This window comes from Mycteria americana, chromosome 13, assembly GCF_035582795.1.
Source record: "Mycteria americana isolate JAX WOST 10 ecotype Jacksonville Zoo and Gardens chromosome 13, USCA_MyAme_1.0, whole genome shotgun sequence".
NCBI classification, from domain to species: Eukaryota; Metazoa; Chordata; class Aves; order Ciconiiformes; family Ciconiidae; genus Mycteria; species Mycteria americana.
Genome location: NC_134377.1, coordinates 11,337,001 through 11,363,673, shown reverse-complemented (window position 1 = coordinate 11,363,673; position 26,673 = coordinate 11,337,001). Strand labels below are relative to the sequence as shown.

The 26,673-nt window shown below is 36.9% G+C and overlaps 1 protein-coding gene across 3 annotated transcripts in view; it reads right to left on the bottom strand.

The window, feature by feature from the left end:
- Positions 1 to 710: 710 nt before the first annotated feature.
- Positions 711 to 26,673, bottom strand: part of IFT81 (intraflagellar transport 81) — a 43,674-nt gene continuing 17,711 nt past the window's right edge. For 2 of the 3 annotated variants that reach the window (XM_075515903.1, XM_075515904.1), the window contains exons 10-19: positions 25,166 to 25,261; positions 23,034 to 23,180; positions 14,389 to 14,538; positions 12,280 to 12,408; positions 11,049 to 11,138; positions 9,940 to 10,026; positions 8,263 to 8,334; positions 8,087 to 8,172; positions 3,199 to 3,244; positions 711 to 2,249 (exon numbers count right to left, since the gene is read on the bottom strand). In XM_075515903.1, the coding sequence (XP_075372018.1) occupies positions 2,067 to 2,249; positions 3,199 to 3,244; positions 8,087 to 8,172; positions 8,263 to 8,334; positions 9,940 to 10,026; positions 11,049 to 11,138; positions 12,280 to 12,408; positions 14,389 to 14,538; positions 23,034 to 23,180; positions 25,166 to 25,261 (1,086 nt within the window). In that variant the 3' untranslated portion in view covers positions 711 to 2,066. Of the gene's footprint in view, positions 2,250 to 3,198; positions 3,245 to 7,362; positions 7,542 to 8,086; positions 8,173 to 8,262; positions 8,335 to 9,939; positions 10,027 to 11,048; positions 11,139 to 12,279; positions 12,409 to 14,388; positions 14,539 to 23,033; positions 23,181 to 25,165; positions 25,262 to 26,673 lie in introns of those variants that run through there. The other variant, XM_075515905.1, reaches the window with a different exon arrangement.

The following is a 26,673-nucleotide window of genomic DNA, read 5'->3' as shown; positions in this document are numbered from 1 at the left end:
ATTTTACTATTGCTGGCAAGTATTCAGCAAAACCCTCCTTTAGGAGTCCAGCTATATGACTACCGTAACTTTCTTCAGGTCAACAGACCCTACAGTGCAATGCAGGTGACGTATGGTAATAATGGTCAGGGCTAGCAGGGAGAAAATGTGTAGGTGTCTCTGGAGAAGGCTGCGCCCACACCATATAGTGTGCATATGCCCTCTTCCTGAGCTTCTCCCTTCCCAATCGATATAGTCTCCCTTCAGTGCCTTACTAAAGCCCGTGCTCCTGCCGTGTAGAGTAATCAACTCATGGAAGCAGTGGGTGGTGGCAATGCTGCACATTCTCCCCATCCCGGCCAACTCTACCTGTGCCCGTGTCCTACACGACAGCCTGCCTTCCACACTCGCCGAAAATGTGCGTAGGGGAAAATGTGCTGCTTCTCCTTGCCCTGGGAAAGATTAGTGTGCAGCTGTTGAGAAAGACTATCTTCAGCTATTCAGCAGTGTGGGAGGGCTTACATGAGGATGTCCTGGGAATCTATGGATGAGAGACCTACTCCTTACACATACACTGTAGTTTTGAACCCTTTGAGGGGCATCAGAAATAAATTTCATTAAATGACCCATTCAAACCACTTTTGCCTGTGGCCCAGCAAGCTACTTGTCACTAACAATTTATCTTCTTTCACCTAAGAAATGTAAAAAAAGAGAATACCATACAGTCAAAATGTAGTAGTCAGATTTTATTTTAGTTCTGTTAACAAATATATTTAATGCAAAGGCAAACTAGGAACTATATAATTACCATACTCTCTCCCGATATAGAAAACAGCAGAACATCTCATAGCTAGGTACCAGAGAAAGCGAAATTATTTTTTATGTCCTGAAAAGACATTTTACTTCAGGCAGGAAGGACTAAAAAAACCCACCTATCTAGATATTCAATAAGCCAAGAGACTAAAGAAGAATAGCAGGAGTTCTGGTCCCGCAGACTTACCTCTTTGCTGCTGATCTTTGATTGTGGCTAAGAGGCACTCACCCAAAACGATGAAGCGTGAGGGACAGTGTCAAGCCTCACCTTCATTCCTCTTACCCTGGGTCAGCTGTGGGTCTCATGATGCAATTTTAAGGGCAGTGACAGTTGCCTGTAGCTCACAGGTCAAAGCCAGAGTACAAGGCAGCCTTGCCTATCTACCTGTTTTGCATACCCTAACTTATGCAAGAGCCACTGTGCCATATTTACATCCATCAATAACCCTCCATGCCTGGATGGACCCTCTTTGGGTAGTGTAATCACTTTGGAGCCACGCTGCACAGACAAACCAGCACAAAATGGCCTCAATGGAGAAAGCCTTTACTGTTTACGCTTTCACATGGGCAACTCAGAAAAAAAATAGAAAGAAAAAAAATACATTTGTGAAAAACAACAACAAAAGATAATGGAAAAAGCTCAGAATCCAAGTAATTGTTCTCAGAACCTACTCCTGACGCTGTAGCAATGAACTGTCTCCTGGAAGCACAATCAGTTTAATTCAGTCGTGCAAGGAAAGTATGACTAGGAGTGTGCAGGCAAGGTCTGTGCGGCTCAGAGCAAAAATGGCTCCATTCTTGCCAGTCACACTAGATGAATAAAGACAATAGGGAAGGAGAGGGCCAAGCCAGGAGGGCCACAATTATACACTATCGAGTCCCAGACCTTGCAAAAATGTAACCTTAGTGATATACAGAATAAGGAGCAGAGCAATTACGTAAGTTTTCTGTGACCCTGGAGAAGGATTTATTTTCCTTTGATCTCTCTGCAGATGCATGCCATTCCCAGCCTCATAAAACAAAGATTTACGATGAGGTTCACCCTAGTGCAGCTCTCATAACAGATCTTCCTAACCACGTTAGGTTGTCACTTCAACAATGGAGGAAAAGCTTTGTAGAGTGGTTAGTTGCTCTCTTTGTTTATCCACCAAAACCAAATAATGTACAACAAATTTATGTAGAAATGATGAAAGCCACAATATTTAGTAAGAGGTTACCTTTAGGAAGCCAACACACTGTCTTCCTACTTTATGTTGCTATCGAGAAGGAAGAATTCATAACACAAGCCTATCTTTACCTCCTTCCTGAATGACTTGACCAACGGCTGTTTGATTTTGTTGTTTCAGAAAACATTCTCTCTTACATTCCATTAACTGCTGAAAATTCTGCCATATTTTAATTTGCTTCATATTTGGCCCGTGACTTTCCCGTACAACTTTCTGCTTCTCTCGTAATTTCTGTCAAAAATACAAAAGTATTAGATTTTTTGAACAGTTCTACGCCACAAAAATTGCTCACATAGGCAGCTTGGAATGACAAAGATTTTTATATGCTACTGAAATATTATTTTGTTCAAGTTGATAACACTCCTTGCAAGTGATAAATGCATTAACACCTGGGACTCGGATATCTGCTTTGTACGGATTGCCAAATATTTCAATGTTTTAAAACTGTCTAAATAATAGTCTTATCTATTTGAGAAGTTATGCTAAAATTCTGAGTTCGTTTCCATACAGAGCTCTTGCAGTATCAAGTTGCAAGCTGCAATGGATTAATACCATGATATTATAAACATGAAATTAATGTTTTATAATGAAACCCGCTACTGATTATTAATAGTGGCAGCCCAAACCTGTAGAAATCGCTCACAGACTCACTCATAAAAAGGAAACTAATAAAAGAAAGATGTTTAGTGTGAACTGGTAAGCCTAACCTCGTCCATGCTGATCTGAGCTTCATACAAGATTAAAAATGGACAACTGCTTTTGTTTAACACTGCTGTGCTGATGATCCCCTGGCCTTTAATAACAGTGATGAGGCTGACAGGCTCAAAATTTATTGTCTTCAACAGGTTGCTTTATATACAACATAAAATTTGAGCTGGCACAGTTTGTTATGCCCATGTTTCAGTTTCTTATCCAAATGGTTTTCAGGGAATGTGCTGTCACATTAATCTGTTTGACTATCTTTTACACGCGGCTCATGCTATACTCTGCAGGAAATCAAGCCCTGAAGAGAGAGCGTGATCTCTTTTCAGAGTATTAGTTACCAATGCCAGCAGTAATGGAATTTTCTTTGTAGGCTGCAATATGCTTTTTATAAAAGACTGACCACAGCCTTTGGTAATAAGCCCCACAAAAATATGAACTGTACGATGTTTTTACCAGGTAAAAATCTCATTCTTACCTTCCCAAGGTTTTCTTGTTCAAGGATCATTCGTGTATACTGTTCTCTAAATGAAATATAAAATAATTTTATTACGATTTTATTTGGTTCTATGTAACAGGACAGAATAATGATGCAAACATGGAAAATAATGAAAGTATGGGGAGGTTCGTAAATGAGGTAGAAGAGGAAGCATGAAGAAACCTTTTTGTTATTGGACAACATATCCCTTGACATCAAGGGTCAGATCTCTCCGATTCTCTCAGTTGTGCAGTTGGGAAAAGTGATACAGGATAAGATCTCTTACATTTTTGAAGCAGGCATGATTACCGCTCCTTCCAGCTTGAAGGCAAGAGCAAGATCATTTAGATAAGATATACTTGATCCCTTTCTAATAATGTATTTATCCTGGTGATACTCTTTGGTTGGCCAGTGGCCTCATTTGTACAAGCATCAGAGTTTACAAATCCACAGCCCTGAATTGCTGTGAATGTAGCGTTAGAATGAGTGGGAAAATACAGGAATGAAGGGGAATAGTATTTCACCCCAGGTGTGACAAATCCAGTGACTGCAATGGAACCACTGTGTGTTCCTCACTTTCAGAAAACAGCCGTCACATTTAGGTGCCTAAATATAGGCTTAGAAGCATAACTGTTGACACTCATTATTAAAAATCTTGGCTGTACACCTTTGTCTGTAACAAGTGGCTGGATCACTTTCTGACATATGCAAACTTGATACATGAAGCCTGACAATATAATATGCAAACCATAACAGCAGGATTCAGATACATTACTATGTACTTATTTTAAAATTTATTGAAATGTGACAATAAAAAAAACCTCTTCACTGATTCACTTGGGAAAAAAAAAAAATCAATTATTATATTTCATGTGTAACAGGTACACTTAGAGGTTGAGAGTTTGCTAGTGGAATACAAAATAGGGCTCCTTTGAAGAACTTTCCAAATTGCTCAGGGTAGAAGACCTTTGCATAGAGAAATCCTAATTTCCAGAAAGAAGTATCAGCCCTCACGATACCAGTGTGAAGGTTTGCTAGAGCATAGTGAGCAGCCGTGTAGACCCATGGCATGGCGTTTCTTCTATTCCTTCCACTTCTACTAAGTGCTCCAGGCTTTCGTCTGGAGCACTTGCGGCCCCAGCCACCTGGTCCTGCCTGCTATACTCCCTGCAGAATGGACGTGCAAGGAACGAAGCTGGATCAGTTTATGATCTCTCACTCCTGGCCAATTCTAGCCAGAATAAATGAGAGCCGTCTTTAGGCTGCTCCAAGTGCTGTGCTGCACAGCTGATCCCTAGCAATCCTCACCAAATCAAAGAGATGGAAAGCCACACTGAATCTTCTTATTTCCACTGGCACACAGCATATGATCACACACATTTGGCCTCAAGAACATAATTTTTTTTTTTTTTAAGTAGAGTTTTAAAAGTAATCATGAGAAGATTAGATGTCTTTCCTAGTAAGTTTTTCTTTACTATTTATGATGATGACTGGAAAGAATGCAACTTAATAACTTCATTTAAAAACCCACAACTTTCCATTTTTAGAGAAGAAAATTAACTTTTCACATTCCTAAGAAGTGACTCCACGGAACAGAGAGTTTATATTCAATAAAGAGGGTCGGAATTAAGACATATTTTGTTCAATATGTTGTTAGGAAAGTGCTGTTCTATTTATAGATCATTTTTACTCTGTTTACATTCCAGTGCCTGCTGAAAAATACATTCACATTCTAAAAGGATGTCTAGAAAAAAATTTTATTGTCTCATTTTATATTTTGCAAAGATCTCTATATTGTACTTTGTTGTAATTCATTTAAACATGACGGGTCTGCGACCTCTTACAGAAGGTCAAAAATGTGTATAGTCACTGCGAGAGGGATAATTTCCCTAGCTTCTGTGCCCACAGTTAGCAAGTGAAACAGGGACAGCGGAGAGAGTGGTAATGCTGCGTTCACATTCTCCTCACCATACCTGGAATTACATAGTTGGACTCATGCTTAATTCCACCATTTGGCTTTGATGGCTTGTCTGTGTGAATACTCACACTGTGGATGTTCATTTCACAAGTGTTTCAGCCGGAGCATTTTTTGCTTAGCATCTGTGAATAAAGTGAGACCCTCCCCTTCCCCACGAGGCCATAAAAGGACAGTGCCTGCTGTTTGACCCGCATTTCCTCTCAGCTGCTTGGCTGAACTGTCTTGCCTTTCATACTAATGAATATTCACATCATCACTAAGATTTTTCTCACAGCCACTTCTCTTTTTGTCCTTCTGCTTAATTTTGCTGTTTCATCGTCTTTCATTAGACAAATCTTTTATTTCCTACAGCCTTCCATTATTTTGTGAGATGGAATAAGAGACTTCTTAGCCTCCACTCACATTCTATCTTCTCGTCCTTTTCTTCTCCCACCCTAACATTAGTAGTTTTGATTCTTTTCTTACTCTTTATTTTTCCTACATTGTTTGCTACATAGTGTTTAAATATTTTCATGCCTCAGATCCTTGCAGAAGGTCTCTGTGATGGATATTAGTCTAGCCCTTCATTTCCTAGTGATGTCTGCCTCATGTTCTAGAGCCGCAGGAGATGCAGCTCCACTGATACCAGTGCAACATGCATCGGGACAGCTTCTGGTTCATGCAGGATCTGATAGAGGAAGAAGACCTCACCTCTCAGTGTCTCCTGAGGGAATCCCTGGCGTTTTCTCACTCAGTTTGACACATCGCTATCCCTGTCAGTGGCCCCATTCCAGAGCCCATAAAATCTTAGTGGGCAACTACTGCCTTTTTTCACTCCACAATGAGTAAATAAATTGCCTCTGGTGATACTGAATGACATTTGATTATGTATACTACCAACTAACGATGCTTCCCTCATTGCCACCACTACAACAGAGAGGTCCAGAAATTATTCAGAAAGGTAAAAAGTCCTAAGAGGACAGATATCTTGGGAAATTAATTTATTCTTCCATCTCCTTTGAGAAGTGACAGACAACTACTGTTTCTCTTTTCCCGTTGTGATGTCAGCATGTTGGATGGTCTGAAGCTTTCAAATGGAATGTAGTATGATTATTAATTACCTAATTAAGCAGTTCTATCTTTGCTTTGCCACTCAGCCAGGTTTTTAAATTGTTTTGTGAATGGGACAATACTGTGAAGCATTTTGGCACATTGTACAGAAGACTGTACATGAACCACAGCTCTGACACAACAGATTACAGAGATCTCAAGCAACAATCTGTCCTGTCTCTGAGCTACAAATGCAGAAATCTAAGAAAAGGCCTCATATCAAGGAACTATATTGCTCTGGCTTTTTAAAACCTAAGCAATAAAGCAAACTGTAGGAATGCCGATTGATGCAGACTGTGAGATGGAGAGGTACGAGGCAGAGCTAATGCCCCCTCTGCTCTGAACTAAAAATTGTGTACTCTATGCTAGAGATTGCTTGGTAAAGTAATGACTACGCCTTTAAGGAGACCCAATCCTACTTTCAAAACATCAGAGTGTTTTTCACTCATTCCATTCATTAAAAAACTAAACAAAAAGACCCTTGATCAATCCCAGCAAACATGAATTTTAAAACTACTGTTTTGATAAATATTTTCATGACTGAGAAATACTGTGGTGCGAAAGCCAAAGACCACCAAAGACCAACTAGTGACAACAATTTAAATTTGTTTATTTTGTTGACAGCTAGGATCTAAGGAATTTTTTTGGGGTCAAAGACAAAACTAGCTGGAAAATGGAATTTCTATTTCATGCATTTTGAAAAAGTAATTTTGAAAAAGTAATTATGAAGAATAAAAAACAGAATAAAATTTTGATACTTTTACCAAATGAAAGTTCTAAATATTTTGTTTTGGATTTTCCTGATGTTTCATTTTGATGGGGCTGAACCAGCTTGTTGACTTTATTGCCTGCATTTTCTTTCAACTTTTATATTGTATTAAAAGATTGAACATATACAAAATGTTAAACTGGATACTTTTACAAAAATATTTAGTATGCCGTAAAGTGCAAAAAAATCTATATGACATGGTAACGTTTAGACTTCTTAGCTAGTTAGCTTAGCTTCTTAGATAGTTAATCCACAATATCTCATTCTCAGAATGACATTTCAATCTTTGGCAGGACTGCATCATTCAAAATGGAAAACTACACAAAAAAAATCATCAGCTCAATTCATAACCTTTTCTGCTTCTCTCCCTACCAGGCAAAGGCAAGGCATCCTGAAAAAACTCACGGGATGAAGCAACTGTCTTATATTGGAGTAAATTAAATTGGGTGTAAAGATGAAGGTTAGTGTGATGGTGCAGAACAGTATTCGTTCTACCTCCAGTAAGAACTGCAAAGAGGAGCAAAACAAAATCCATTTAGGATGACTATATGCAGTCCTCCATTCCTGTACCAGAGGTAGTGACAGCTATTATACCTGAAAGAAGAGTAGAAGATTTGCAAGAAATGGCCAGAATCTGAGGGCAGCATATGTTTGCTCTCTGCGAGGTGGTAGACCTTCTACTCCTGCACACTGGAGTCTCAGGGGGAAACTTGGCAGAGGCATTATGTCTGGTAGAGCCACACTTCCTGCAGGACCTAGCTGAAGCACAGCTTCTCTGAGCTTGTGCCAACAGGGGCTGCAAGTTAAAACCGCTATCTGGGGCCTATAATCTCCAGCAGGAAGGGAAAATCTTTCGGTATGTCTGAGAGAACTCGTACATTTACAGCAGTATATACTGGAATTCAAGATGCTTATTTTTAGATTATTATAGTGTTTCTAAATTTATCAGGTGAACTCCTCCAGTTCAAATGCCAGTGAGAAAATTCCTAACTTCAGCCTCAGTTTATGAATATCCTCAAGTTAACACAAAGGAAACACATTAATATACTTACCGAATTGCCTTTCGTCTCTCCTGTGGGTCTGGGGAGACGTAGGCCTTCATTTCTTCTTTAGCACGCTGCAGCTGTATTTCTAGATTCTATAAAGAAATACATAATTTTTAAAAATACATATATTATAATTTCTGTTTCATTTCACAATGAACAATTGGTCCCTCTTGTGATCTTACCCTTTTCATGCAGTTAATATAACGGTAGTTGCTTTCTTCCTGAGCACACTCCTCAAGAAGTCCTTTCACTTCCTGTAGTACAAGAATAAGATTTCAAAGTACATCGTAACTGAAAGGCCACGGAAAATGCCCTGTGTTGCTATATAAGCCATGAGAGTCCGTAACAGAAACAGGCATAATACTGAATTGATAATTTCTTAAATGTTTATAAAAGAGATTTCTGTAAAGCCCAAATTATAAAGTGAAAGACAATTGACTTTTTTAGATTTGCAGTTTCAGTCACAGTTAGAGATGCTAAATGGTTGTTAATAGGTGTTTATGAATACGATTGACTTCTAACAGACACTTCACAAGCGCTGCCAAGACTCTTGTTCCCAAGCACATCTTAAGTGCTAAACACAGTTGTGAATAAGCATTTCCTGGAACACATCTGCAAAATGTATGTTAGAAGCTACAGACATGTTAATAGTATGTTAATTAGCAATCAATAATTATGTTGATGGGTATGGAGATAGTGGGTTAGTCCCGTCTCTAAATGGTCCATACCAAAAAAACCTAATAATCCAAATGGCATTCATGTACTCCAGGTTGCACAGCAGTTGTCAACTCCAAAGCTCTGTCACCATGTGATTTTTAGACCATGAGCTGGAAAACCGAATTCTGCTGTTCAACTGCAAGAGTTTGCTGACAGTCGTGTCCAGCTTAATCAGTGGATGTGATTGTCATCATGTGTTAGAAAATTACTAAGATTTGTCTGCTGAGAAAAAAAGCCTCGATTGCTATTGTAAAATAGTTCTTATGGAAGGTCTACTTCATAGTAGGTTCATCTGTGGATTCTTTTATTTCGCTTGGATTAAGCCATACAAAGATACTTTTAGTGCAGGAAAAGAATTATCTATATATCCACCCACACTTTAAATGTACGCCTTTTTAATTTTTAAATATATCCCTTATGTGGGCAAGCCCTTGAAAAATCAAGTCCAGACAAAATTCACAGGAGGTGACCTCGTGAGGTAAAGCAGATTCATATAAACATATTAATATTGGTGTGACTGTGCCTACCTTCACGGATTGCGGTGGTTTAGGTACCTCCCTTCCTAAAAGTGCTATAGTTCAAGCAATGCACAAACTACATACACACAAGCTCTTAGATATACCTATATGGTTGTATTTTTAAAAAACTGTTGTATGCAAGAATGCAAGACAGTCACATTTAAGGAAGTATCTTTGCCATCAACTTCAGTACATTAATTATCCATTGGATTGGTTGCTAATTTAATGAATCTGCTTAATCCATATAAAGATTTGTCTTGATAAATTAATCCTTATTTTATGGTCAAATTCTTTCCTAACAGATACTGTCTAGGTCAGCAGGATTTCTGGCAGATGCATCTTCTTTTACAGTATTCTTGCTAATCAAAGCTGGACGTTGGTGGATGGACTGATGTACGATGAGTTCCTTTGTTGCTATTCAGAACAGGAGATATGTGCGACTGTAGCTAGTCCACAGCAGCTTCAGGCACGATTTGCATAGTTGTGGATCACCATGGACTACCTTCCACCTGAACTGGATTTATACTTTCCATATCCAGAGGGAAGGCAGGGAAAATATTGTACCACAGTGAATAACATGTTGCACAGCATTTATTAATATGCATGAACTAGCCACCATCTTACCTGTTCCAGTGTAGAGCGATTGCTCTCTAACCCCGCTGCACAACTGTCGTATTGGATTTTTTTCTCATCACATTCTTGAGTTAATTCCTTATGTGATAAGGGCAAAAGGGTACATAAATGAAATCAATTGACTGACATGTGACATTCAGGCAGACTGTTCTTGTCGGTCTCACACACCAACCTCAGCTATTGGCAAACTCACAGACACTTACATAAACCTAGCAGGCACATGGGTATTATTACACATGGGGAAGCCACTAGCCTCCACTTGCATACTGGAGGATCAGCTGTATACACCACAACACAGCATGCAAATTTCCTCTTTACAGCCACATCCATAGCTTTAAGGCAGTAGGTTAATAGGGCACTGCTCGCAAGAAGAAAGGAAAAATAATTATAAAAACAGAGATTAAGGAAGGATTAATATACTTGCTCCCTATGAAAAGCCAGCTTTCTGGTTGTACACAACAAACGCCTGAGCTGGATTTCATTTGCTGACACTTTTAATAGAACCATTAAAAGTAAGTTTTCTGGAAATTCGGTTGATAGATAAATGGATAGCTCTATTTACTTCTATGGCAACGAGCCAACTTACAGCAGCTGTAGACCTGAATGACTTTTTTTTTCAGCTCTCTATAAAATTCTGAAAACAAATGGATAAATCTGTCATTCCTACAGACTAATACAGGACTTATATCAATGTATTCCTTTATTTGGATGAGACATTATTTGCAATCCATTTAAAAAGGAGAGCGTTGGTTGAGATCATTAGTGCTGAGATGCAGAAAAAGCTTTGAAACCAATTTGAAAAATAACTTTCCTATGGTTTTGAACCACGATTTTTAAAATTTTGCCCTGGTGTAGTAATTTTTTTTAATTGCTATAAAGGACAAAATTTTCAGCCTGATTTTGTGCCTGCACTGTCAGCTTTTATGAATTCCAGTCTTTACCATGGTGCCTGTTACAAATCACTGTTGACCCATTCTGCTATTTCCAGCTTCCTTTCAGAGCTGATTATGTCCTTGTACAGCACTACAGAGATCTGTAAATTAGACTTATTTGTGAGTCTGACTTTATTTACACAGAACGAGAGAAGTGTTTTTACTAACCTGGCACTTTTGACGCAACTGTCTCAGTTCTTTGATAACAGGAGCTAGGCTTGCCTTCTTCTCTGCCACCATAGTATTCAGTTTTTTTACCTGATGGAGGGACAAAATAATATACATTAACAATATGATACTAATAGTACATTTATATAATTAGGAATGTGAAAATGAAGAGAAGAAAACAAAAACATGGAGAGAAAAAATGTGCGAGGAAGACTGAACTACATATAAGCTCAGGCCTAAATAACAAGGGGAAGGAGCCCATCTTGCAGTGGGATCATTACCACAAATGAGACATATTCTGCTCCCGTTGTTTCGACTGAGAACATCACAGAGAAGTCCAGAAGACGCCTGTGTGCAGACACCTAAAGAGCTTAAGGAGTAGGGGAAAATGAAGGAGTTGCATAGAGGTGGACTGAGAGAAAGGAGGAAATCCTTACAAAAACAAGCAAACAAAAAAACCTGCCTGCATAAATGAAATAAAGTTTGAAAATGCTAAAACAGAGTCACTTTAAAATATTCATACTGAAAATTCAAATTCGATCCAGCTTTCTATTTGAGAGTCATTCTGTTTTAATTATAGCACTTCATTTTAAAAATGCCCTAATGATTTCAAAGAATGCTATTTTGCTTTTTGCTCTTTTATAATATTTTCAAATTAGAAATTCAAGTTTTGTCTTGCTTCTATGGCTATGTGGGAAGTTAAATTAAAACACGACAGATCTAAGGGCAATTGAAAATTAGGCTATAGAGAACAAGACAAGATATTTAGCTCTTTGGGCATATTAAGTATTTTTTTAAAAAGTGATTAACTCCAGTGACTTATAAACATTGTAGAAAAATATTCTGTTAAAGATGCAAACCATTCACCTCTTTCAAATAATGTGCAAATATGAAACCACTTCTGAAATCACAAATAAGTCAAAAACCAAATATGACAAGACTTGATATGCCTAATGTTTCTGAAGGGAGGAAAGTAGGATTTCTTTTTTATTTTAAATAATTATAAATTTCTTCTTCATACATTAAAAGAAATGCACATTTTAGTAAACTTTTTCAAGATTACCTTTGTAGATGTATACTGTTTGAAAATATATTTTTATATATAAACATAGATTAAAAGAAACTTAAAAACCCAAACAAAAATACTGAAATTGATTTTATATGCTGAGGAACCGGATATTCAATATTGTATTCTCAATGAGGAAATACAATAGTTTAAGACAAAAATCACCATTTCAGACATGTTATCTAGTGTCCGGCCTTTCATTTCATCCATTTCACTCTTTACTGCAGATACTCTTTCCAGCTCCTCCTGGGTGTAACTATATCCAGAAATACCTTTCTTGTCTTCAATAGCTTGCTGTAGACACAAAAAAATAAATGCTGGATGTGAGTCCATTAATCAAATAACATAGCGTATTCCTTCATAGAGCCAAAATATTGTAAGAAAGTGGAAAAGGTAAGTACCGTAATCAATTTATTTTAAAAGTAATTAATAATCTAGCTGCCACAGCAACTAACTTTTCATCTAGTGCCTGTATAGTAGGATAATAACAACTTCCTGTAAATACACTATTTGGTCATCCGGTGCCCAATGAAATTAACAGAAAGTTTCCACAAAGTAAAGTGGGCTATAGGTCAGGCTCTGAAGAAGTTCAGTATGTAAAATCCAGATGCTTAATCTGAAGATGTAGCTCATTATTTTTAAACAACTGTCAAGCAAAACTAAGTAAGTATTGTATTCATTATACTCATACCATCTTACCAAATTCTAGCATTACATTACATAAACTTTACGTTTAATTATATGTTGATGTAATGGTCGTTAGCAATGCTTGCTCATTAAGTACGTAAGGAGGGTTTTTCTGTAATCTGAAAGCTAAGTGTTGATTAACACACCCACAATTTGTTAAAAAGCAAAACATTCATTCTTAAAAGCACCATGTATCTATGATCTCCAAGTCCGTTATCCTCAAAAACCCTTTAGAGCCATATGTTTAAGAAAAGATTTGTCTCTACTAATAGCTACTGCTACCATGATGGGAGCATTTTGTAGACTTTAAACAGCAGTGTGTCGTTTGACAGGGCGTTGTGCCCCGGGCTCGAAAAGGTACATTTGATTGTATGGGGAAGAAGTGTGCACTAGTCATCTGGTGATAAGAACTTTATGAAGTCAAAGCTCTGTAGTTTTACTACACGGTAGTTTAGGAAAGGTCAGACCTGAATGAGAATATACTCTTGACCACGTACAGCCACTTCACAGAAAAACTTCTAGTGCTTTGTCTCTGCTGTGATTTTCCTGTGGGATGACTAGTGTGTGTTAGTTATCCTGCTGTAAATAAACACTTCATAAGTGAAAAGACACATCCACACATCTTCCTTCTAGCTGAGTAGCAATCACGAGAAAAAACTCTGATCCTACTGTTTAGGTGCTTCTTTCTACCGAGGTAGCAGTTCTGGTTTTATTTTTAATTAAACAATGAATGCCCTATTGAAATAGTAGGACATCATCCACTGCATCCATGGGAGTATCTTTCCAAAGTCTATCCCAAGTGTTTTCACACTTTCAATTTTCTTTTAATAAGGCAAATACTTTTATGTTTAAAAACGCAAAATATGTACGTATAACAAAACAGATATAAGAGAAGTAAAAAAAAAAATTCTGATAACAAAAATACTGGTATTAGAAGAAAATACTACAGCAGTATATTTTTGTGAACTAAAAAGGGAATCTCTTTGCATTTGGGATGCATGTATATTCCTTGAACGCTTACAGCTATGCATAGCATAAATCCTTCTCCTGCTGTTCTGGCTTAGAAAAAGCATTCATCCAGTTTTAAATTTTTCAGTTACTGTCAAACACATTTTATTCTAAATATTCTGGGGTTAGAATGTTTCCTTTCTGCTTGCTCTTTTTTAAAATACTATTCCGATATATTTTGCAGCAGTAACTTGAAGCCTACTTGCTGTTGATAATTTTCAAAGCCTTACTATGTATGTGGATACCAAAAACTAATTTAAGCATCCAGCCTTGCTCTGACTGGAGTTAGTGAAGATTTACCATTGACTTTAAAAAGCAGGGTCAAGCCCCTCAGTCTAAAAAGAAATTGCAGAACAGTCATGGCTGCCTGTAAGAAATAGCTGCTGAACAGTACAGCAGCTTAGCATACTCAAGAGACAAAAATAAATTTTATACCCTAATGACTCTTTTACTAATGACAGCAGGAGAGCTGAGGATGATATACATTAAAAACTAACGAAACAACATCCATCTTATTATATAGCTGTTATCAGGGAAGCAAGGGTGATGGACTGTGGTAGCAGTAAATGCTTGTGTTACCAACTGCTGCTGAATAGCCTCATGGCGCTGTTTTAGAAGTTCTTCTGTCCTCTGGAGGATACCATACTCAGCTGTAATTTCTGCTATTTCCAGTCGCTTCTTTTTATAAAATGTGTTTTTGCTCCGGAGCTTATTAACATAGTGTTTAAACTGGAATGAGAGAGAATAGAAATATCATTTAACTTAAAGCAAAAAAGGGCCTTATCACAGACTGTTGCTATATAAAATGTAATTATCCTATCTGGACTGCATATTGAAGATTAAGTGTCTAGAACAGAGGACTGGAATTCAGGATTCCCAGAGTCTCTTTATTTTCAGCTCTGCATTTGTTCACTGAGTGAGATCAGGAAAACCAGCTCTATTGCTTTCTGTTCAAGCTCACTCATTTGTAATAGTGAGATCATTTGGTTCTGCTCACGACCATTTGACAGCTGGAAAAGTAATTACTCTTTGCAAAATGTTGTGAGAATCATGGATAATAAAAAAATTAATGTAATAGGAATTTGCACTTGTAACAGAGCACCAGATCAGCAGTGTGTAGCCCCAGAGAGCTCTGCAGACCAATAAACATGATAAGAAAGTGCAGAAAAATTGGAAGAGAAGAGGGCATGGGAAAAGACTATCTTTTTCTTTTAAAAGGCTAGTTCTAAATAGTTAAAATTTGTTGTTCTCTTTCCTTGAATCTTGGAGACCTAAATGATATCACTGGCTAAGTTTTTAAAAACAGGAAAATAAAAGCAGAATCCTTGCATAGAAGCAGAGAAATGCAGTATATATTTCACTCAAAATCTAAAGTAATGGAGAATTTATATTTTTATTAAAGGCTAAGCAAAATAATACATATCCCTACAGATCAACAGCCTTAGCTAATTTACATCTGAATCCATGTTGCTCAATTTGTAACACGTATGAAATATCAGGTGTTGAAACAAACATGTAATATTTTTCTTTGCCTTAATGTTTTCCACCTGTCAAACATGCTCAGCTCTTATTCTTGTATTTTACATGAGAGCTGTGAGGCAAATGCCAGTCACAGCTCAAAAATGCATTCAGATCCAGAGATGGAAAGCAGATAAAATTTATTTGAGTAAATGATGTAAGAACAGGCTTCAGAACATTCCTTGATGAGGAGGGGTTCAGCGTGTGCAGAGTGAGCATAAAACAGGCAGCCCCAAGGAGAAAATAGGAGTCCCACTACCACTGATACAAGTTTAAAACTCAAACATAAAAGAACTTCGATTTTGAAATTTACATTAATTTTTCTTTTTGCAAAATTATGCCTCTCCCTCCTAAAGAATAAATCCAAAAAACCAATGTGACCACAGCCTAAGAACCCCCAGAGTAACTGTATGTTCTATAAAAAGTGTCCTGGGCAAAATGCCCAAAATGAAATCAACCCTGTTCATCTGCCATCCTGTGCAATATCTAGGCCAAAGCTGCTTCTCTCTTGCTATGCTCCAGAACTATTTTTAAAGCCAAAAGCTATAAACGTTTTTGGTGAAAGAACAAACCCACAAATTACTCAATGTGCTCTATGCAGATTGGACTATGCGTGGCTTTGGAATACCATTTTACATTGTGCGTACTACCTAGGACAAGGATAGACAAGGTCACCTAAGCCACAGCACTGCACAGAGGAGGCAGTTCTGCTACAGTCATACTGTCTTTGTTATATTATTGGCACATTTGATATAGTATTACCAGAATTAATTATTTTTCATAGCAAATGCAAGTATATCCTCTTAGTTAATACAAAAGATTTTTTTCTATGGCTTAGACAATACCTAGTTTTCTGTGATTTTCAAGAGATTATAAAAGTATAAATACAATCTCTCCAACTAACTGAGGAAAATTTAAGGGAAGCACAGTCACCTGTCTTGATCGAGTAGTTCCAGAGATATTTCATTTGACCAGTGGAATATAGTCAAGAATGATGTAAAGGATTAAACTTATTTAATATGTGACTGCATACAGCTATCAAATCTGAACGATTTTCTGTCAGTTTACCCCAGGATGAAAAGCAAACTATTATTCTCTTCACTTCTATAGCTACTTTTAAGGTCTTGAAAATAGCTTGAGTGGGAGGTAGAGTATTTGCATATTCAATATTCAAAGCATAATGTATTTTACAATGGAAGTCAAAGGACCTTGTTGACTAAAGAACTGATTCCACCAATGTTCTATTATTAGTTGATTAAGTTAGGACTGTATAATAAAAATTTCATCCAAAACGAACTACAAGTTGCTCACATTGACAAGCGAAACCTATTCATTTTAGGAGATGGATGTCTGTCTATCATCTCAATCTCTGGCTTTTTAAAAGCAAACTTAAGCTTTCATATGGCTTTTATTGCAGCAAACGTGGTAAAACAAGATATAAACAATGGTAGGAAAATTATAATATCTGTAGAAAATCAATCAACAGTTTGGCAGAATTTTCAAGAGTTCATCTACTCCAAACGCAGCAGAGATTAGCCCCTCAAAATCTCACTAACTGAAGGCTTCTTAAGATCCAGGGCCAAATTCAGAGCTGGAGTTATTAGATTTGACTCCACTTAAATCAGCAGCCTGTAGGGATCTTACGGCAAAATTAGGTTTCTTCAGCCTAAAAGCTGAAAATCATTCCATAGGTTTCCAAAAATTAAAAATAAGCTTCTTGTAAAATACCAGTGCTTTCATTTGTGTAAGCATTACTTCCGAAGCTTTATACATCTCATCCTCCCATCTATATGTAGATGAAAAATCAAGCCTTTAAAATGCTATAAATGTTGTATTTTACTGCGCCAAAAGGTCTTTTAAATAATTTGAATAGTTCACAAAAGAATAACATTGTCTAGCCATATCACTTTAAAGTTAACTAACCAAAAGGAATCCATTTTTGAGCAGCAGCATTTTCCCATAGACCAGGTCAACTGCTCCCTGCGTAGAAACTCAGCAGGCTCAACCTACAGAATTCCCATGGATCTGTCAGTGCCTGCAGTGATGTACCATTCAAGGCTATGTCCACTAGTAAGCTTTTCTTTCTCAAGCAACTTAACACAAATAGTTATTTAAGCTTCAAAGATTAAATGACTGGACAAGAACCAAATGCTGGCACTGAGTTAGTAGTTAAAGTAAACAAGCCTGGAGACCCATGTTTGCTAGCCGAGCCAGAGCCCCCTGAGATATAAAAACTATCCAAATGAAAGCAAAGAAAGATTATGCTTTTTCACTTGGCTATTTTTATGGGTGACTGTAACATAACAAGCGTGGAATCTAGATTATGAAACAGAGTGAATGAAAACAGGACTTTGATCTCTCATGTCATGTCCTGCAGCATGCAGGTATCTAGCATCCCTGGGCAGATCTCCTGTATTATGTTCCATTTTTATTGAAGGAATCCAGCAATGCTAGTACTTTACGCTTCTCCACTTATTACAATCTGAAAGTGATTGCTATCAACAGATTGTCTTACTACACTTTTGTGCAGTAATTAAGTATTATGACAATTCCGAATACAACAAAATCGAGTCTCGGCTATTAAAATGGCTCCTCCAGGACCAATCAGAGTCTGGCAGGTTACCCCCCTCCAGGAAAGAACATAAGCATGTTGACCGCATGCTTCAGTGCATTGCTGAATTGGGATCAAAGCCCAGCTCCTCTAATGCTTAGTCTTATGCTTTCACTATAAGCCCATCATTTCGTCTCCTTAAAACTAACATTTGCCCCATGTGAAGTTTTCACAAGGTTCTTATTCCAAGATTATCATTAAAGGAGAAAACGGATAAGTTTTTTTTCCAAAAAGAACAAATCCCAGATTAATCCCTCACTTTCGAGTCAAATCTTTAAAAATAGTATTTTCTGGATTACTGTATCAATTTGATTGTGTTATAGTAATCAAAATATTCTTCATATGAAAGTACTACAGAAAATAAAGTATTAATTGTAAAAGAACCAATTTCTTTCTGAAATGCATAATCTAAACAAGGTTTCAAATAAACAGTTTTGTTAATAATGTTATTTACATAAGCACAATAACTGCAGAAAATCTTAGCTGACTATCTCTATCTTTATCAAGAATTGAGGAACAGATGTTTTAATTTTCTATCTAGACCAATTAACAGGATACAAACTGTCCACAGTATTAAAATTCAGTTAGGAAAAGTTCCTGATCATGACAGTTTTTCAGTATTTTTCCCTATGAGGCTCTAAATTGAAGCTAGTACAGCCACTGCTGGATATAGTTAATAAACCATACACAGAAGGACAAAATTCTAAGAGATATGAGCAGTATTACCTCAATCTATTAAAATAAAGTATCCTACAGCCTGCTCATTAGACAGATCAATCAGGAAAATTCTTCATTAGCATTAAGTAGGACACCTAGGAGTGCTTGCTTCTGGTCAGGAAAGAAGTATTAAAGTAGCCATTACTAATAATTTGGATCAGTCAGAATATTTTTAATGAAAACCCATTTTCAGTTATCACTGAAAATGCACAGATCAATAAAACTGATGATTTATTCATGCCAGTGGGTGCTGAAAGAGCATTCAGTTCGGTTCAGATTTGTCTGAATCACTGCATTCATTTGGCTTAAATGATGGTTAATTTCTTACAGCAAAAAGCTTCTGGCTCCTGTAAGAATCCTACTGATTTGCCACTTATGTTCTCACAACTTGACTACCAGCTACTCTCCTATTTTCATGTGTAAGGAGCCTTTGACAGACAGGAATATAACTGTACGTAGAACCTTAGTGAAAAGTTAAGAGAAAGATAGCAAACTGATAGGAGAATATATCCTGGGTCCTGGCTTAAACCATTTAATGTTCGAGTTGTGACCTCCTTTGCAGCTACTCTCTTAAAAATCTCTCCACCTAGTTTGGACCTAGATAACTGCTTCTGGTGGATTCAGACGGACCTGACAGTTTTAGAGGAAAAGTGACAAGATCTATGGTCCAAGATGGACTGTTTTCTCTGTTTGCAAATTGAAACATTTTTTATATTGTTTTACCAGGGGGCAGCTAGGCATGGATGAGCATTTGTATGAAAAAAATTAAAATCCTTATGTAAATGAATATGCAAACCTCGCATATCTGCTAACAAACTGATAGGACTTTCTATGCCACATTCTCAGAACCATATTCATTTCAACTACTGCAGCTAAGCACAGCTATGATACCATTCTATTCTGATACCTTGGGAAAGTCTAGGTTCTTGGGGCCCTGTGCTGAACTCTGAAAAGTACAATGCATTGTGTAAAGAGCTAAAAATACTACGGCTTTACCTAGGATCACTTGTAATTGAACCATCTAGCCTTCTAAGTGTCAACATTTGATTCCCTAATTTTCAGGATCTGACAGCTGCAGCTAGGAGCCTGCCAACTTTGCCCCATGCTCATTGTATTTTGTTTGAAGTACTTAAAAAGATTTCATAATCCCCGAAGCAGACAATTTATTCCTACTTTTTTCTGTTTGATGTAAATGAATTGGTTATTCCCTGCTGTTTCTTCTAAGTTCTCTCTAGCTGTACAACCTCTTGAACCAAGCGGAATGCTGTAACATTCCTTTTTATGATTACAGAAGAAAGCAAAACACTAGCACCTAAAAACATAAGCCAGGATTGACCTTTTGGTGAATGAAGTGCTAAGAAGACCTCAACTGGAGATCCAAATACTGGTATGGGAGCACAAGCTAGGAAGGCACTGATTCTTCGATTGCCAAGTCTTGTGAGTGCCATGATATAAGAGGATACAGCAAAGGGAGACAGAGAGAAGATGAGATACTGGGTATCAGACAAAAATAATTCTTTGCTTTAACTGTAGCATTTAGATAGGTTAAACATGGCAGGATTAAAAGCCCATTTTAAACTTAAGACAGCAGAGCTATTTGTTAAAAACCCCTCTTTCTTCCTTTTTGAAAATGGAGGGACTAAATGTAAAATGTGTGCAACTGCAACAAGAAACTGTAAGGAAGCTCTTGGTTGTCAGAGAGCGCAAAGTGAAGGTTGAATGTACAACCTCTTTCTGTCCCCACTGAACATATGTATTGCAACAGTGACTCACCACCACGACATTAATCAAGATTTCCTTCGGTATTGGCTCAAAGCTGGAGTAACAGAGCACTGAATCAGAAAATACAAATTTAAAAGCATAACATACCAGAAACAAATCCATAGCAAAAGGTTGTCTGGTGAGTGATGAACCGAGACTTCTACTGATGAGAGATAACCTGTTCACTTCACTTTTGCTTCATCACCTCTTCCCTGCCAACTTATTTGTCTCATCTACCAGTCCTGTCTTCTCACAACCTAGACTGAAGCAGGACTATTTCTGTAATATGTGTTTGCAATGTACTTTAAGGAGATACGAAGACTATAGTACCAAGGTCCTATGCAGCATTTTTGGCAGCAGACATTTACAAAAGAATTAAATATCACTATCTCCATTTTCCAGATGAGGAAACTGTGACCTTTGAAAAAGAAGCTATCAAAATAATCAAGAATTCAAATCCTTTTCTAGTTTTTAGCCATAGGAAACACTCTTTTTACTGCTTCACACTGGTGACCATGAGTATCACTACAGCATACCTGATGCAGTAATACACAAGAACAGGACACGGATTGTCTAATACTGGCTTCCTTGGGCCAACGTGCAGAAAGTATTTTACAAAACAGGAAATGCTTCTAACGAAAAGGCAACCAGTTCTTATTTTAAGCTGATGGTTTTGTCCAAAGTGCTCAGTCATTTATTCTTCACTCCTCAAAAGGAAGACTTGAAAAGATTTAAAAAGTCAAAAGCAGAACATATTTTAACAAAAGGAATGCAGGTTATGTTCAAAACAGGTCTTGTCTTTTTTCTGTCTTGAACCTCTTCCTTGTGCAAGACAATTAACTTGAATTTTTCATTATTAAGCCTCTGACGAGGTTCTGTAATCATGTTTCCCTCCTACCCTGCTCTCCTTGAATTAGTATGGATCAGAGTATGTTGTCCCCCTCAAGAACAGGCACAACATGAATTGTTTCTTACCTTACAGTGCATTTACAGATAATGTAAAACATACGCTGCTGTCTTGGTAATGCATTCTTGTTGATTAATTAAACACCTCTTTGCCATCACATGTCATGAAACACAGATTGTCTGCTTTCTGTTTTTATTTTTACTTAAAAAGTTGTCAAAGACTTTAGCAACATGCCCACTGGGCTTGAAAACCTTCTAGTGGAGAGAAATCTAATGCAGTGGTTGTCTTATTATTGCTACCTACGGAACACCTATGGAATGTGTATAGTATGTTATGGTAAGAGAAATCAACATCTTAATTCTTCAAAGTCTCTGTGCCTTTGCTTCCACCTGTAGCTTTTGTCTTGATTTACAGAAGGGGAGAAAGGCAAGAAGGCACAAGTGAAATATGCATGGATTCCATATTATACCAGAAGCCTTTATGCATGAGTGTATGCATACACATTTCCATACTTGAACCACTCTTTAAAACTCCTTTAAAAGAAAACTGATTTTTGCGGAGCAGGCATGTCCTATGGCATCAGGAAGGGAGTTCCTTCTATGAAGGGTGTTCCCTGTATTGAGTAGTATGTAAAAAAAGCACAGAAACAGACAAAGAAAAAGAAAGCCAGGAGTGTTACTCTTGATAAGTGATGGCAGTGCAAATTAACACAATATGGAAGGAATGAAAAGATATGTTAATTCAGAGAATGATGCAGCTAAAATACTCTTTGCTTTAGTGATTCTGCCTATATGTACACATAGCAGGCTTTTTCCAAGCTGAGAAAAATTATTGTCTTAAGAAAGGTCAATTCATTTTGCTGACAATCCACTACCCAGCTGCAGCAGCCTTAGTCTTTGCAAACTTTTGAAGAAGAAAAAGCTGCTTTGATAAGTGCAGCTTCAAATATAACTTTGCCTGAGCTACACTGATTGTGCTAGTCAAAGTCTGTATTGCAGATAAACTTCAGGAGGGGCTGGGAAAATTTTTTTAAAGTAAAAACTTTTGTGGGTAATAAATAGAACAGGACTAACTGCATTTCTGATAATTGCTGGTATTATGCTTTACGATCACCTATAATATAGAGAATGGATAGTAACGCAGATTTTTATTATACATCAAATAATAAAATTAATCTACATGACACATCACTTGAACTCCTAATCCTTTCATTAGTGGTGTTGACTTTTATAATTAGTTATTTACCATCATACCATTGTGATGATATTGACATTATTTTCACTCAGAGTCTGGAATGTTAAGACAGCCCAACATTAAGTCCTCATATACCTTTCAATCTATTAGGTACAATGTGAATAATTGAAATAAATAATTTGAAAATAGCTACAAATCAAGCACTGCTGCAGTGTAAATACTGAAAAGCATTTGAAAGCACCAGACAGCATCGTACTGTCTGCACACACACACACACAAAAGTCTTAGAATATGTTAATTTTGGAATTTGATGACAAAAAAAGTGCATTAAAAAAAAACAGAGGCCAATCTGTTGCAATGCTGAGGCCATGTAGTTTGACAACATACTATAAAAACGGATAAGATACTATAGAAGCAGTTATTGCAATGTAAAGTTAAAAGGAAATTGTGAGTTAACAAAAATTGATCATGTCTTACAAATTTCCTCTTCCTTCTATCCACTGTTGTATCGCATACCTCATCCCCTTTCAGAACTTCAGAGCCTTCTAACTCATGGGCCTGACTGGTCTTCTGTAGCATCTGCCTTTCAGTGTTGGACATCTCTTCCTTAGCAGCCTGAAGTTCTTCTGCCTTGGCTTCCTTTTTCCGGGAAATGATAGATGCCTGCACAATCATTAAAAATGCATATGGACAAGTAAAGTAAAAATTGCCTTGTTTAATCATTAGTAAAACATAATCCATTAAATTTCAGGCATTGCACCACTGAAACCACATTTTAACTGTCAGAAACCGATTTTCATTAGGAAATATGAGCATGTCTCTCTGCAAAGAAGAAAGCACTGATTACGCATTATATGCAGTGGGTTAAACCACAACTTATTGAAGTTGATTGCAGACTCCCAACTTTCTTCAGTACAGCTGAGACTTCAAGCATACCCTTTTCTCCCAGATTCATGTTGATATATTTTACATTTTACATTTACATTTCTTCACCTCATTTTTTCATTTTCATTGAAGAAAAAGGTAGGCATTTTAGCTGCTCCATTTCTTCTACTTAGTGCCTTTTTGTGCATATGTAAGATACACCAACATGGCTTAACTGGAAAGTTATCCAAGATTTCACAAATGTCATAATACAGATTTTTATAACTCCAACCTACTCCAACCTACAGAAATATGTTATACTAACAGCAGAACTGAGCCACTAAATCTTGGCAAATAGCTAGAAGACGATGAATAAAGCAATACAGTACAGAAATAGTGTAGATTACAGATTATTCTTTTTTTTTTTTTTAGTCTAGAAGATAAAGCATTTAAAAAATAGTATTTTATACAAGGCAGAATATTTAAGAGTACCTAACATTTGACCAGAAGCTAACAGATTTGGGAACATAAGTATGCATTAGTTCAGGGAAAAAAAAGAGGCATTTTTATCTTGCCAAAGTATACTATTTTAAAATATTTTAAAATAACACAACACATTAATTTAGATGCATGCACATGAATTTGGAGGCATGGTTGGTTTCTTCATATGAAAGGGAAAACTTAGAGAAAAAATGAAGCAAAATACACACTGACTAGGTTAAAAGGACCAGCTTTATTTCTAAAAATATATCTAACAGAATTCTGCTGGGGTAGCCTGCTCTTTGCTTCATGAGATATCTGCAGTGACAAATTGTGGTACAATATATATGATTTTTTTGTGAAACAGAAGCCAGTCCCTAGCAGAACAAAGCAAAGACCACCACATGCTTTCAACTCACAGCAGCAACCTGAACTCCTGGAGTGGCTCCTCCACTGATCATAATTATATCACAAGGCAGTTGGTCTTTGGTACCAGCACATTATGTAGCAGGCTTTTCTTTCAGGAAGAGCAGCATCTCTCACAAAACAAAATGGTGCGTTTCATATCGCATATGTGATTGAACTGCAGTATACATTTTATCACAATTTTTTTCCTTCCACTGATACATTTTACTTAAGCCTTTTTATTTTTTAAACCATCACCATAAGCATCATCATGAAAATCTTCAATAAAATTAGCAGTGGTACAGGTTGCCTGGAAAAGAAACCACTTACATTTCTGCGTAAGCTCTGAAAATCTCAGAGTTCATAAATCCTTTTTATAACTTGTGAATTTACTAAGACTAGACCAGACAGCCTATTTTATAGAAAGACTATTTTACAGCCTCAGGAGGAAAAATCAAAGAATACCTTCTTAATAGATGTAACGGGAAAAATAGCATGTGGTCAAAGAAAAGCAAGGGATATAAATGAAAGCAAACCTTGCATCCAGGTCTGACTGCAGCAGTCAGCCCACATGCTGCCTTTTAAGAATCCACAGCTGGAGCTGTATCAAAATAGCTCCTCTAAAATGATCCTTCCAGAATTACTGATACAGCTGAAGGGCAACACCTAACAGCTTAAGGACAGCAGTCAATACAAACTCACTAACATGACTGAAAGCAATTGTTTGACTCAGCCCTAAGCATATCTACGTTCAACAGCTATTTATTTTCTTTTTGTCCTCCATTATTATGTATTTCTACTGATTTATGCTAATTAAAGAAAAAAATTAGTATGTAAAACAATCAGTGACTGAAATTGCTCTACTGCTTCTGCTTAAAAAATGCTTTGTTTCTCCTTACCTGTTGGCGATACATGGAAAATTTACTATCAATTGGCTCATACTTCATCATTCTTTTCTCAATAAGCTGATTCATTTGTGCGTTTACTTCATTTATCTGCAAGACAGAGTAGAAAACTAAGGAAATGGAGCTTTATTTCTTTGCCTTCTCCAAGAATTAAATGCTTTGCAAACCAGATTTACAATCCAGCTAGTTCCATTTTGAAACAGAGAAACAAACCCAAAAAACAAAATGAGTCATTAAGTATTGGCCAGGAAGAGGCTATGTTTTTGGATTTCCAGTTCTGTGCCTTTATGATAAAGCAGAAGCATGACGTTGGCCCTGAAAATGAAGTAAACTGGTGTACGTGGAGAGAAAATGCATGTGAATTGGTACAGACAGAAAAAAGACTGATGTTGTCACATACTATGTGAAAAATGTAATTTTATCAATATTAACTAAAATTCCTTTTCACTCAACCATTTATCAGAAATTTAAAGGGAAGCAAATAAAGACTAAGTGATATCAAATTTCATCAATACTTTGAAGAGTGACAGACCATCATATATTCCAGCTCTATGGTACCTTCTTTCTACTGCCACAAAATGCACTTGTTTGTCCATAGTCTCAAATTGTTGATCTTCATTCTAGCTGAAGCTTTAGAGCCTACTGCATCTGGAAACTCATAAACAGCTACACCAATGTACTGATCGCAGCTTTTCCAGTCCTAACTTATTGCTCGACTGGGACTCTCACCAACCATGGAAACCACAGCCCTAGCAACCTTCCTTTAATTCTCTGCTAACTAGATGAGTGCTGATAAGCAAGCAGTGTAAATATGTGCTGAAATCCAATGAAGTCAAAACGTAACACAGGTACAGTGCTGGGCATTACTCTAACATTTCTATGAGCAATATCCATGTACTTTGAAAGCCAAGTATTTCAAATAAAGTGCTCAATAGGACTAAAAGTACTCCAACACCTTAAAAAAAAATTCTCCTGTAAATTCTATTCCTTTACAAAAGCTAGAATAGGCCTGAATTTGAAGATAGCATAAGAATGCTCTTCTGTGAATAAACTCCTGTTTTATATATCATAAAATGCATGATAGTGGCATGCTTAGTGCAATTCAGTTCCTTTTTAGGACACTGAGATAATAGAAGGCTGACTTTAAAAAAAAATGCTGTCTAAGGCCATGCTGTGATAACGGCCAAGTATATGACATGTTTTTATTACCTATTAAGAAGAACATACTGCCAAAATATAACAAATTTAAAGGTTGCCTCATGGAGAAAGAGAAAAAAAAAATAATTGAAGCTTTTTAAAATATTGCCAAAATCCCAACAATACTCTTGGAAAAGGAAGGTGCAAAACAGGGCTTCAACTATGCCTAAAAGAAATAACTGCAGCCACAAATATTGTTTTGATTAGAAGAAATAAACTAGGAAAGCAGAGGCTGAACCACAGAGCTAGTTTAATATTTCAGACCTAATCTACAGTTTAATAACGCTGTCATCCTTAAAAGTCTA